Source organism: Onychomys torridus, chromosome 6, assembly GCF_903995425.1.
Source record: "Onychomys torridus chromosome 6, mOncTor1.1, whole genome shotgun sequence".
NCBI lineage: Eukaryota > Metazoa > Chordata > Mammalia > Rodentia > Cricetidae > Onychomys > Onychomys torridus.
Genome location: NC_050448.1, coordinates 68,404,303 through 68,418,368, shown reverse-complemented (window position 1 = coordinate 68,418,368; position 14,066 = coordinate 68,404,303). Strand labels below are relative to the sequence as shown.

General features: G+C 40.0%; 1 protein-coding gene across 1 annotated transcript; it reads left to right on the top strand.

Moving 5' to 3' along the window:
- Nucleotides 1-2,101: 2,101 nt before the first annotated feature.
- LOC118585235 (late cornified envelope protein 1D-like) lies at nucleotides 2,102-12,079 on the top strand (the record flags this gene model as incomplete). The annotated part of the gene is made up of 3 exons (XM_036189487.1): nucleotides 2,102-2,149; nucleotides 2,210-2,507; nucleotides 11,895-12,079. Coding segments are annotated over exons 1-3 (531 nt in total), but the record flags the coding sequence as incomplete, so codon positions are not given.
- Between the last annotated feature and the right edge of the window lie 1,987 nt (nucleotides 12,080-14,066).

Below are 14,066 nucleotides of genomic sequence, written 5' to 3'. Positions count from 1 at the left end.
TGGCATATTCCTAAATAAGAATTACATGAAAATTCATGAAATATATGATATAAAATATATACTGAGACAAAGGTAAAGAAACAGATAAAATAAAGATGTCCATTTTCTCAGGACATAACCAACTTTGTATAATTATTAACACATATAAAATTTGACAAATATTGGGCTTCCTTGGGACATTTTCATACATTTAGCTTACTGATCCACTTTATCTTCTTTCCATTGCTATGTTTAAAGATTATAGTTTTATCTTAAATTGTGTGTTGTTGGATATCTATGTATATCTGTGCATGTTTCTGTGTGTGTATGTACATCACTTATGTAACTTTGGAGGTAAGAAGAGGGTGTTAGGTTCTCTGAAGGTGGTTGTGAGCTGCCTCACTTAGGTGCTAAAACAAAACTCAGAATTTCTATAAGAACAGCATGCATTGTTTACTGATGAGCCTTCTCTCAAGTACTATGATTGAAGAAAAGCATCCTCACTCTGTATTTAGAAGTTTGCACTGGTGTCTTATGTGAATAGTCTATGTGATCAGTTGATATTGTTTTATTTTCATAACAGTCTTACACTATCCTTAATATTATATTGTCATAGTAAAACTGGAAAATGACACAGTCCAAACAGACATTCAGAAACACACCTCAATATATCTTAATATTTTCCCGGATTTCTCATGCAGGATTTTGCTGGTGTAGATGTTTAAACTAGACTTACATAGGCACAGTTGGGAAGATGCAGACATTGACACTAACATGGAAGAAACCTCAAGGCTATACTAGCTCAATATGGGCCACATGCTGCAGGTATTACATTAAGAAGGAATAGAAATTTAAAAAGATGGAGAAGTGATTGGTTCCCATTCAGGTACTCTGCAGGCATGCCAGGGTTAAGGATCCAGGAATCCACCTCCTCCCTTCATGCCTAAGCCATGCTCTAAGATACATGCAGCATTACTGACCTCATGGAGGAAGGCTGGTGAGGAACATCTGGTCATCACCTGTCACATGACCATGTGGTGTCAGGAGGCAGGGCCTACCCTGTCCATACACTGTCTGACAGGCTGAGGCAGAGCCCAGGATCAGAATAAAAGGGCTGAAGCACAGGGCACTTCCATCCACTCAACTCCTGAGATACCCACAGATCCTGAGCTGCCTATCACCTTGGTAAGTGTGCATGGTAGACAAGAGCAGAGACTTTTCCAGAGGGCTTGCCAGTCTAGGTCTGGAGAGGGGACTGGGAAGGGTTTTTCTGACTAGAACACATACTGGCAGATCACTGAATGTGGTGACGAGTGAAGGGTAAGGCAATGGCGACCATGATACACACAAGCCACAGTTCTGAGAGACATGGGAATGCTTGGGGCATTCTGGCTCTGGAGAGAACAAAAGTATCTTCAGTGTACAGGAACCCTCTGGATGGGACACTGAGCACAAGAAGTTTCAGGGGAAGTTGGTCTGTAAAGATAATGCTCCCCCTCAGTTCCAAAGAAGACTTCCAATCAGGAATGGGCAACATTTTCTCACATTGACTTGGGAAAGAAAGAGATCCCTGGTTCTGGGGTTTGTTCACACACTTCTAAGATCAATAGGACACCTCAAGGCTGATACTGACCTTGCCAAGCAGGTCATGATTTGGATACCTCTGAACTCTGACCTCACAATAGGCCCTACTGTTCCAAGGCAGCCTTGAGAGGGTTTACATATTTTTCTTTCAGGGCCTCACCTTACTTCCTCAGTGACATAGAAGGTGCTTTGGAATACTGACCGTAAACTAAAAACATCTTCAAGTAATTGTTACTTTTTCCCTTTACAACCACTGTTCTCTGAAATAATCCATGTACTGACACATGTAGCAGGACTAGGACCAACAGATGTTTGACAATGTCACTAGATATTCATTCAGTGTGGCTGTATACCAGGTGACAATTAGTCTCACTGGCATGGATTTCCAAGTTTCTAAATTCATGATGAACTTGGTGTGACAAGCAAATGATGCTTCCTTGATTATCAGTGAAATTTCAGGGTGGGCTGAATGGGTCAGGTGGCTGTTGTGTGACATGTGTGTGATTCTCTTGCAGCTTCTGAGAACCCACAGGCCAAGATGTCCTGCCAGCAGAGCCAGCAGCAGTGCCAGCCCCCTCCCAAGTGTGCTCCCAAGTGCCCTTCCAAGTGCCAGACTCCAAAGTGTCCCCCCAAGTGTCCTCCCAAGTGTCCTCCCAAGTGCCCCCCTGTGTCTTCCTGCTGTAGCCTGGGCTCTGGGGGCTGCTGTGGCTCCAGCTCTGGGGGAGGCTGTGGCTCCAGTTCTGGGGGCTGCTGCAGCTCTGGGGGTGGTGGCTGCTGCCTGAGCCACCACAGGCCCCGCAGATCTCTCCGTCGCCATCGTCACAGTTCTGGATGCTGCAGCAGTGGTGGCAGCAGTGGCTGCTGTGGCAGCAGTGGTGGCAGCAGTGGCTGCTGTAGCAGCAGTGGCTGCTGTGGCAGCAGTGGAGGCAGCAGCTGTGGCAGTAGCCAACAGTCTGGTGGCTGTTGCTGACCTGCTGAGGAAGACTTCAGACAAGTGTTGCAGGAGGAAGCCATGCTCAGCAGACTGCCCATGCAGCTGCGCTCTCTCTTCCTGAATCCCTCCTTGCCCTGTCCTCAGAGATGCTGAGGTCTCCTGTGAAAGGGTCTGCATTCCACTCACCAGATGACAATGTCCCCTTCTCTCTTTGTTACAAATAAAAAAGCCTTGCCAACTAGTCCTGACAAGACTCTTGGTCATCTTCTCCAGCACCATACTCATCCCCTCCATTAGTCATCTTTTCCTGCAAACAGAGACTGGCACTCAGAGCTCTTGTCCCCTCCTAGACATGTATGTGTTTCCTATGACTTTGTATCAACTGTTTCGACTGTGTCTGTAAGAACTAACTCGGTCTTTTTAATAGTACCGTGATGTCAGAAGTTAGAAATGGCAGTCACTCCTCACAATGATAAAACCTGAGGTCCAACCCAGTGTCAGGGTTTTGAAGGTGAATGTTCACTATTAGACATTCATTAGAAGAATGAAGATTCAATACTCCGATTAAACAGGGACAACCATCATATCTGTCAGTCTCTTCTCTTCAACTTCATTTTTTGTTACTCTTTCTCAGACAAAATTTGACCTACTACTGCAGGAACTTACATAGTTTCCATCACTTTATTTTGTGGCTCTAATTGAGTTGTTGTAAAGCGGGAACACCCATACAGCTGACCATTGACAATGGTCTCATTCCCTCTGTTCTGCTGGTGGCTACTGAAGTCTTGACACTGATGACATCAGTATTCAAGAGCGGAGGTGTGGCCATCTTTGCATGTGTTCTCCTTACTTCTGTGATTTGTTTTTCAAATCAAGTCTCTGCAGTGGACCTAAGACAATGGTTTCATTGAAGTGTGGTCTCCTTCAGGTCTATAACGCTGTCCTCTGTCATTGTAGGAAACAGGCTTTGTCATCATTGTCCTACTGTCACTTAACATTCTTGCAAAAATGTTTAGGATGTATACCACAGAGTGTAGTGTACATATTGAATATTGTTTTGATATTGTCACTTGCTCTTCGAACAACATATAAAACAGAATAACCCTCCTAAAACATATAAATGTAAAAGCAGATGATCATAATTTCAATAAAATTAATTACATGTAAAAGAAAGCACCATTGAACTGAGAGAAGATTTTAGTTTAGAAGAGTATAACGCACATTAAACATTTATGCATGTGCACAGGTATTTTGATCTAAACTCCATAAATGATAGAAAATGGGCAATACTATTCCTTCTGTGTCTAATGATTTTAACATGATGTTACAGCTGGGTTCATATAGTCAACTGCAAATGACTTAATCTTTCATTAGGACTCAATACAATTCCATTGATTATGCACACCACATTTTCCATGTCCACATGTGATGGTCATCTAGGTTGGTTCTATGTGGGGGCTGTTATCAGCAATGGAGTGACACATGTCAGTCTGTACATGTCTCTGTTGGATCCTGACTTTGAGACTATGGATGTACACCTGAAAATGGTGTAGCTGGAGCCTAATATAATTCTCCTTTTAGCTTTGAGATTCCTTTTACCAAAATCCTCAACAACATTAGTTACCATTGTTTCCCCTGACAGTGGCCTTGATGACTTACTTCGATGTGCTAGAATTTCAAAAAATTTCATTTCCATTTCCCTGATGGCTACAACATAAATAACAACATAAATATTTTCCTTATATTGCTAGTCATTTCTCTTTTGAGTACTGACTTTTAAAAAAAATCCCTTTATTAATTGCATGATTTTTATGGTAAATTTTTATTTCTTTTTATCTTGTAGTGATTAATTCACTAACAAATATATAGTTCTCTAAATTTTTCTCTCATCCTGTAAGCTGTCTATTTACTGACTCTTACCTTTTTGAGTATGCACTTTTCAAGGTCATGCAAATCTTCACAATTCTCTTTCTTGAGAATAAAGATCATTTTAGAAAGTCCTTGCCACTTTGTATACCCTGAATCTTTTTTCCTTCTTTGTCTTGAGTAGTTGTCTGTCTTAGCGTCTGACATTTGAGTTGATTTTGTACAGGCTAAGAGGAATGGATCTAGTTTTTCTTTTTTTTTTTGTATGAGAATATCCAGCTATCTTAATACTGTTTATAGATAAGGAACTCTCTTCTTCAATGTGTGTTCGTGACACTTTCATCAAAAATTGCATGGCTGTATCTGTGTAGGGTTAACTCTGGGTCTTGAAATTTATTTTACTGGAGTGCATAACTATTTTCTGGCAGTATGCACCAGATTTTTTGCTATTTAATATAATAATTTTGTTCTGAAATATAATTTCAGTACGTATTTTGATACTTTTGACATTGTTCTTTCTGTGTTTGATAATTTTTGCTGGTGTGTGGTCTTTTATATACCATATACGTATTAAGATTGCATTTCCTATTTCAGTAAAAGTTCCCATTGTATTGTATTTGACAAGTTTCTAATTGAAACTTGAGATTATTTTCTAAAATCTAGTTATTTTCACAATATTAAATCTACTGATATGTAAAAAAAAAGTGCTTCTATCTTCCATTGCTTTTTCAAGTTTCTTTCTTCACTTTTATAAAGTTTTCATTGTGGAACTCTTTCTTCCTTGCTCCTGTTTATTTTAGGGTTTTCTTTTTCTTTTTATTCTTCCGTAAATGGATCTTATCCTTGTTTCTCTGCCAGGACTTTAAGTGTTGGCTCACAGAAATGCAACTGACCTCGGAAGATTGATTGTGTAGCCTGCCACTTTTCTGAACATTGTATATAAGATTTTTTGGTAGAATTTTGTGGCAATTCACATTTAGGATACTAGTGTCTGCACACAGAGATGATTTTGTCTTCTTCCTTTCCTGCTTGCATCCCTTTCCTGTCTTTCTCTCACAGAGCTAGAAATCGATTTTAAGAATGGAGAAAGTGGACACCTTGCCTTGGTACCAATTATGAAGGAAATAATTTTATGCTCACCTCAATTAGATAAAGTTTGATATATCTTTTCTATTCCTAGTTTCTTCAGATATTTAATAACGAATGATGTTTGACTTTTCTGCGTGCCATTTTGGCACCAATGGAGATGGTTATCACATTTCTGTCCCTAGGTCTCTTCACATACTCTATCGTATGTTCTAATTAGTTATTGCTCAACCATCCTTGCATCCATGAAATCATACCAACCACTATGGTAAACTATTTCTTTAATGTGCCCCATTTTCAATGTTTTAATAAAATATTTATTAACATAACAAATTTTCTTACTTGATTTACTGTAGTCACCCCTATTTATCCTACTAAGACCTACAGGATACCCTTTTATGTCTTCTTCCAAATTCAAGTTCTCTACTTGGTTTTGTTTTATAACAAAGAAAGTCTGTGCTGCCTATAAACTCCTGAGTGTGGAGAACTTCTCTGGAGCAAGGCCAGCCTAGGAGTGGCCCCATACTCACAGAAAACTGAGTCTTTTATACCAGAAGTCATTGACTGTCTACATCTACTCAGCTTACAGGCAATCACAGTTACTGTGATTTATGAGTGAACAAGTCTCAACATATATTTTCACAATTTCTATTTTGTTTTATTCTGATTTGTTTGTTTTTATTTGCATGTTTCCTCTCTAAAGAGAGAGAGAAAGAAGTCATAGAATTGGAAGGGTGAGGACGCGGGAAGTATCTGGAAGTATATGAAGGAGGAGGGAATCTGATCAGAATATAGTCTATTAAAAAATTCTTTTCAATTAAAATGAAAGGGAAGATAAAACATTGCCTTTGTTGTATGCATATTTGTTTTTAGAAATTTTAAAAGTTTCCTTGCTGATTTATTCCATGACACACCAGTCATTCAGAGTTTATTGTTTAGTCTCAATTATTTTTACATGGCTCCTTAATTTTCATTACTATTGATTTCTAGTCTGATAAAGAAAAATTATTTAATGCTTTCATATTTGTTAAGATTTTTTTAATTTATTATATTTGTGTTTTAATTTTACACGTCAGCCATGGGTTCCCCTGTCCTCCCCCTCCCACCCCTATCCCCACCTTCCTCCCAGCCCCTCCCATCCATTCCCATCTCCTCCAAGGCCAAGACTCCCCTGGGGATTCAGTTAAACCTGGTGGATTCAGTATAGGCAGGTCCAGTCCCCTCCTTCCAGGCTGAGCAAAGTGTCCCCACATAAATCCCAGGTTCAAACAGCCAGCTCATACTCTAAGGACAGGTCCGGCTCCCACTGCCTGGGTGCTTCCCAAACAATTCAAGCTATTCACTTGTCTCACTTATCTAGAGGGCCTGCTCCAGCTGGGGGGCTCCACAGCCTTTGGTTCATAATTCATGTGCTTCCATTTGATTGGCTATCCAATCTTGGTCTCAACAATTCACACTCTTGCAGACCCTCCTCTTTCTCGACAATTGGACTCCTAGAATTCCACCTGGGGCCTGGCCGAGGATCTCTGCATCCACTTCCATCAGTTATTGGATGAGAGTTCCAGCACGACCGTTAGGGTGTTTGGTCATCTGACCACCAGACTAGGTCAGATCAGGCTTTCTCTCAACCATTGCCAGCAGTCTACAGAGGATGTATCATTGTGGATATCTGGGGACCTCTTGAGCACTCTGCCTATTCCTGTTCTCATGTCATTATTTATTATTGTCTGTTATTCCTTGTTCTCCCTTTCCGTTCTTGATGCAACTAGGATCTCCTGCTCCCCTAAGCTTTCTTTCCCTAGAAACTTCCCCTTCATTACTCCCACTGTTGTTCAGCCCAACAGTCCAATTAAGAAATGGGCTATAGAACTAAACAGAGAATTCTCAACAGAGGAAGTTCAAATGGCTGAAAGACATTTAAGGAATTGTTAAGATTTTTATGGTCAAAATGTTAGCTGTTTTTTGTTTTTTGTTTTTTTAAGAGGGTTCTCATGGCTACAGAGAATAAAGTACACTTTGCATATGGTGATTGTGAAGTTTTGTCCACATGACCTATGACTTGATAAAAATAGAATATTGAAGGAACCACTCAACATTTAACACCTGGATTACACACAAAAGCATGCACATGCGCGCACGTGTACATACATACACACACACACACACACACACACACACACACACACACACAAAGGGAGAGAGAGAGAGACAGAGAAAGATGCAATAAGCATTATTATTTGTATAATGTGTTTTATCAGTTTTTGAAAAATTCCTCAAAATTAGTTTAAAATAATGTTTTTCTACATGCCATCAATATATTAAAATTATACCACTAGAAATAATAAAATAGTATTACTTTAAAATGTTAATAAAAATTAAGTGATTTGTGGACATTTCACTTTGAGAGAATTGATGCATCATATATAGTGGTTAAATGGGTAGACAAGAATGAACATCTTAAAAAACAACATTGAATTCTCATGATTCAGCATCTGATATGCAGAGAAAAGATTAATGTTTTCTTATATTCTCTTATACTGCCTTATAAAAGAAAAATATCTGACAAATGAAACCCTCAGAATGTCAACAGTCAACATATTCATATTGTCTTGCAGCCTCAGTCTCCAGGGCTCACACTTTAGGATGACACTATTCTTCTACTAGATAGCATGCTACTCATGCACACCTCTCTATGTACAATAGGTCATATGAGGACCTGGGTGTTGTCCTGCACAGAGGCAAAAGTGTGGTGTAGCTGGAGTCATAGCCACATCATCCTAGAGTCCTAAGCTGAGCCATGTGTAACTACCATTGTGGAAATCAGGGATCAAGTTCTGACCTCTCCCTGTTGCTAAACCTTTTGGGACAACTGAGGAGGAGACTGAAATCAAAGCATGTGAGACAGTGAAAGATTTTTCAAGGTTATGTGGATACACTTACCTCACTCTGCTTCAGAGTTTAGGTTCCATTGGGGTGAGCTAAGTCCTTAGGAGTATCTATTTCTAAGCTTGCACATCAATGAAGACTCTAGTGGAAGGCTTAGACATCACCAGATAGCTACAAGATGATTGTGTTCAACTGCTGAAGAAAAACACCAATCCTGAGAAAGGTTGTTAAGGCATTCCCCCTGACTACATTAAACATCATAGAATAAGGAAAAATAATGAGGGTCTCAACTGCATTATCATAGCAGCTAAAGTTTGTAACATATAATTTAGAGAAAGTCATAACCAAAGAAAAGAAAATAGCATCATTCATCTAAGAACAAAAGGCTGTGTGTCATAAGAGTTTCTACTTCTGTTAAGTGGTACATAATTCTGAATAAGTCTTTGCAAATGGATTTGGAGTAGTTATCATTGGGAGTGTTACAGTCTTCTGTGAGTCTTATTCTGCAACATAGTACATGGAAGATAATGTGAATGTTAAATATTAGATGTGTTTTGAAGAAGACTTGGAGACAGATGACAGATGAAAATAATTGACAGAAGACAAGCAGGTACACATCTCTATATTGGACTCTTTATACATTTAGGAGTACTCATGTTTTTCTACCATATTTTCTTTGTGCTCATCATGCTACTGTGTCCCTATCTCATATTATTCCCAAAATTTAGAAATTCCAGTGTCCACCCACGTTTAAGGAGAAGAGATTTTTGTCAATTTAGTTTGTATATTTCTTTACCTCTTCTCACTGACTTTTTTTTTTCAGACTTAGTGTATTCTTACTAATCACTACTCTTTACAACCATATCCTTCTATGATCAATCATGGCTATTTCTACTACATCTTGAAAAGAAAAATTTCTAAATAAAAATGTTTATATACAGACTATGGACATATAGAATATAAATGAAAATCAGGCACACCGAGAGAACAGAGATCTAATTAACACAGAAACACATTCTTCTGAATTACTAAGGAGTGACTCTTTTTTAAATAAACTGTCTTCTTCAGTCAGGGATATGGACCATTAGCCCTTTGTCTCACATTCAGGAGTAGACTGACTTTATTATTTATTTCTTATAGGTGAACAATATCATTTCCTCAATCTCATGTGAACCTTCTTCCTGATTTTCTTCTTACTAATGGGCCATCTGACCTCAGTACTAATAGCACTCAGTTTTCATGAAAGAGATGTGCTGGCTTGTACAGAGTGTCCAGCAATATTGAAATAGTAAAGAAAAGTTAGTATATTCCTAAATGAGGATTACATGTGAATTCATAAAATACATGATATAAAAATATGTACTGAGACAAATATGAAGAAACAATAAAATAAGAATGTCCACTCTCTTCTGTATTATTATTAGTGCAGATAAATTTGGCAAGTGTTGGGATTTCTTAGGACATTTTCATTAACATTATTTATTGAACCTCTTTATCTTCTTTAAAATTGCTATCTATAAAGATGATATTTTGTTTTAAATTGTGTGTCTGTGTGTCTGTGTATGTCTGTATTTTTGTGTATCTCTGTGTGTGTGTCTCTGTGTGGGTATTTGTACATGACTACATGTACCTGTAGAGGTAAGAGGAGGTTGTTAGAAGTTCTGAAGCTGGAGTTACGGATGGTTATGAGCTGCCCAACTTAGTTCCTAGGAACCAAACTCAGATCCTCTACAAGAGCAGTGTGCATTCTTCATTGATGAGCCAGCTCTCACTTGTTGAAAGAGCAGTATCTACACCTTGTATTTAGAAGTTTGCATGTGTCTTTTGTGAACAGTCTACATAATCATTTGATGTTTAATTTATTTTCATAACAGTTTTGCATTATCCTTAATATTGTACTGCCTTAGTTAAAATGAGAAATTACACTGCCTAAACAGACTTTCTGAACCATATCTCAAAAAATCTTGGTGCTGTCCAGGATCCATCCTGCAGGAATTTACTGGTGTAAATGTTTAAACTGGCCTTAAACAGGCACAGTTGGAAAAGTACACAGAGAGAAGAAGGTTTGGAAGAAACTTCAGATTTTATTACCTTGATATGGTCTATATGCCTCACATATCATATTAATAAAGTACAGAAAAGAAAAAAGATGGAGAAGTGATTGGCTCCCATTGAGGTACTCTGCAGGTATGGCAGGGTTAGGGATCTAGGAATCCACTTCCTCCCTTCATGCCTAAGCCATGGTCTAAGAGAGTTGCAGCATGCCTGGCCTCATGGAGGAAGGTTGGTGAGGATCATCTGGTCATCACCTGTCACATGACCATGTGGTGTCAGGAGGCAGGGCCTACCCAGTCCAGACACTGTCTGACAGACTGAGTCAAAGTCCAGGATCAGAATAAAAGAGCTAAGGCAAAGGCACTTCCACCAACTCACCACCTGAGATATCCACAAATCGTGAGCTACACATCTTGGTAAGTGTGCACAGGAGGCAAGAACAGAGAATTTTGAGAGGGGTTTCCACTCTATCATTGGACTGGGAAGGGTCTCTCAATCTAGGGGACATACTAACAGATCATTGAATTGGGGGAAGAGTGAGGGGTGAGGCAATGGTGACATAAAAAAACACAAGCTACAGTTCTGGAGACACTGGAATGCTTGGGACACTCTGGCTCTGGAGAGAACAATGTACCTACAGTGTATAGGAACCCTCAGAACAGGATACTAAGCACAAACATGTTCATTTGGGCAGGTTTCAGGGGGGAGGTGGCCTGTGAAGTAAATGCTTTCCTTCATTTACTAAGAAGACTTCCAGTCGGGAAAAGGCAGCAGGCTATCATTTTGGCTTGGGAAAGTAGGGAGCCCTGGTTCTTGGGTTTGTTCACACACTTCTCTGAGGAACAGGACACCATCAGGCTGACACTGACCTTGTCACCTTTAGCCTGAGCAGGTAGTGATTTGTATACCTCTGAACTCTGAACTCACAACAGGCCCTAGAGTTCCATGGCAACCTTGAGAGGGTTTACATACTTTTCTTTAAGGGGCTCAGCTTACTCCCACAGTGACATAGAAGGTGCTTTGGAATACTGACCTTAAACTAAAGACAGCTTCAAGCCATGGTTACTCTGTCCTTTGACAATCACTTTTCTCTTAAACAGTCAATGTACTGTCACATGTATGAGGACTAGAACCAGGAGAAATTTTACAATGTCACTAGATAGTCATTCAGTGCATCTGGACACCAGGTGACAATTACTGCCTCACTTGCATGCTTTTCTGAGGTTCTGAATTCATGAAGAACACACTGTGACAGCATGAATATGTTACAAATGAAAGGACTCTGAATGGTGTCTTGCCATGAGTGATTCTGACATGTGTGATTCTCTTGCAGCTTCTGAGCACCCACAGGCCAAGATGTCCTGCCAGCAGAGCCAGCAGCAGTGCCAACCCCCTCCCAAGTGTGCCCCCAAGTGCCCTCCCAAGTGCCAGACTCCAAAGTGTCCCCCCAAGTGTCCTCCCAAGTGCTCCCCTGTGTCTTCCTGCTGTATCCTGGGCTCTGGGGGCTGCTGTGGCTCCAGCTCTGGGGGAGGCTGTGGCTCCAGTTCTGGGGGCTGCTGCAGCTCTGGGGGTGGTGGTTGCTGCCTGAGCCACCACAGGCCCCGCAGATCTCTCCGACACAGACATCAGAGCTCTGGATGCTGCAGCAGTGGTGGCAGCAGTGGCTGCTGTGGCAGCAGTGGAGGCAGCAGTGGCTGCTGTGGCAGCAGTGGTGGCAGCAGCTGTGGCAGTAGCCAACAGTCTGGTGGCTGTTGCTGACCTGCTGAGGCAGACTTCAGACAAGTGTTGCAGGAGGAAGCCATGCTCAGCAGACTGCCCATGCAGCTGCGCTCTCTCTTCCTGAATCCCTCCTTGCCCTGTCCTCAGAGATGCTGAGGTCTCCTGTGAAAGGGTCTGCATTCCACTCACCAGATGACAATGTCCCCTTGCCTCTTGGTTACAAATATTAAAGCCTTGCCAACCAGTCCTGACAAGTCTCTTGCTCATCTTCTCCAGCACCATCCTCATGCCCTCCATTAGTCATCTTCTCCTGCACACAGAGACTGGCACTCAGAGCTCTTGTCCCCTCCTAGACATGTATGTGTTTCCTATGACTTTGCACCAACTGTTCTACTGTGTCTGTAAGAACTAACTTGGTATTTTTAATAGTACCATGATGTCAGAAGTTAGAAATGTCAGTCATTCCTCACAATAATAAAACCCGAGGAAAAACCCAGTGTCAAGGGGGTTGAAGGTGAATGTTCACTATTAGACACTCATTAGAAGGATGAAGATTCAATACTCCGATTAAACAAGGACAATCAGCACATCAGTCAGTCTCTTCTCTTCAAGTTCATTTTTTGTTACTCTTTCTCAGACAAAATTTGACCTACAACTGCAGGAACTTACATAGTTTCCATCACTTTATTTGAGTTTTTATAATGTGGGAACTTTTGTACAGCTGACCAATGACAATGATCTCATTCCTTCCCCTGTGCTGGTGGCTGCTGAAATCTTGATGACATCAGTATTCAAGAGTGGAGGTGTGGCCTTCTTTGCATGTGTTCTCCATACTTCTGTGATTTGTTTTTCAAATCAAGTCTCTGCAGTGGACCTAAGACAATGATTTCATTGAAGTGTGGTCTCCTTCAGGTCTGTAACTCTGTCCTCTGTCATTGTAGGAAACAGGCTTCGTCATCATTGTCCCACTGTCACTTAACACTCGAGTGGCCCCCCAAATGCACTCATTCACCCTGTCTACCTTCTGCTTAAGTTTACATACACATACATATATAAATATTTTTGAAAAATGTCTTAAACCATTTAAGTCCCAGTGCTATATATAAATTAAACACAATAAAATAAATTAATTTACATGAAAAATATCTTTATTTGGCAAAATATCTATGATTGTGTGCTGCAAAATGCAATGACCACACTGAATTTTTTTGAGACCTGTTTGCTTTCTATATGAACAATATATAAACAGCAGAGCCTCACATACATATATATGTGTGTGTGTATATATATGTATATATATACATATATATATAAATGATAATGTGGTGAACATATTTTCAATAAATTAAATTTATGTGGTAGAAAGCACCACTGTTTGGTTGAAGATTTCAAGTTAGAAAAGTATAAAGCCTACTATACATTTATGTGTATGCTCATCTATTTTATTCTAAAATTCATACGTGATAGAAAATGTGCAATATTTGTCTTTCTGCATCTAAATTTTCAACTTGACTTGATTGCTGAGTCCATCTATTCTCCTGCAAAGGACTTAACTAATTTTTACAAATGAATACAATCCCATTGATCATGCACACCACATTTCTTTATCCACATGTGATGGTCATCTAGGTTGGTTCTATATGGTGGCTGTTATCATCAATGCAGTGACACATGTCAGTCTGTAGGGGTCTCTGTAGGATTCGGACTTTGGTAACTTTGGGCGTGTACCTGGAATTGTTGGAGCTAGATCCCAAGGTAATTCTAGTTTTAGTTTTGAGGTTCCTATTCTCCAACATCCTCACCAGCATTATTTGTCACAGATGTTTTTTTTTTATGGTGGCCAGGATGTCTGCTGGGAGCTGAATCTCAGTATCAGTTTCATTTCCATCAATCTGATAAGTAATAAAAATAAATATTTTCTATTTATTGCTGGACTTTTCTCTTTCTAGTACTGGCT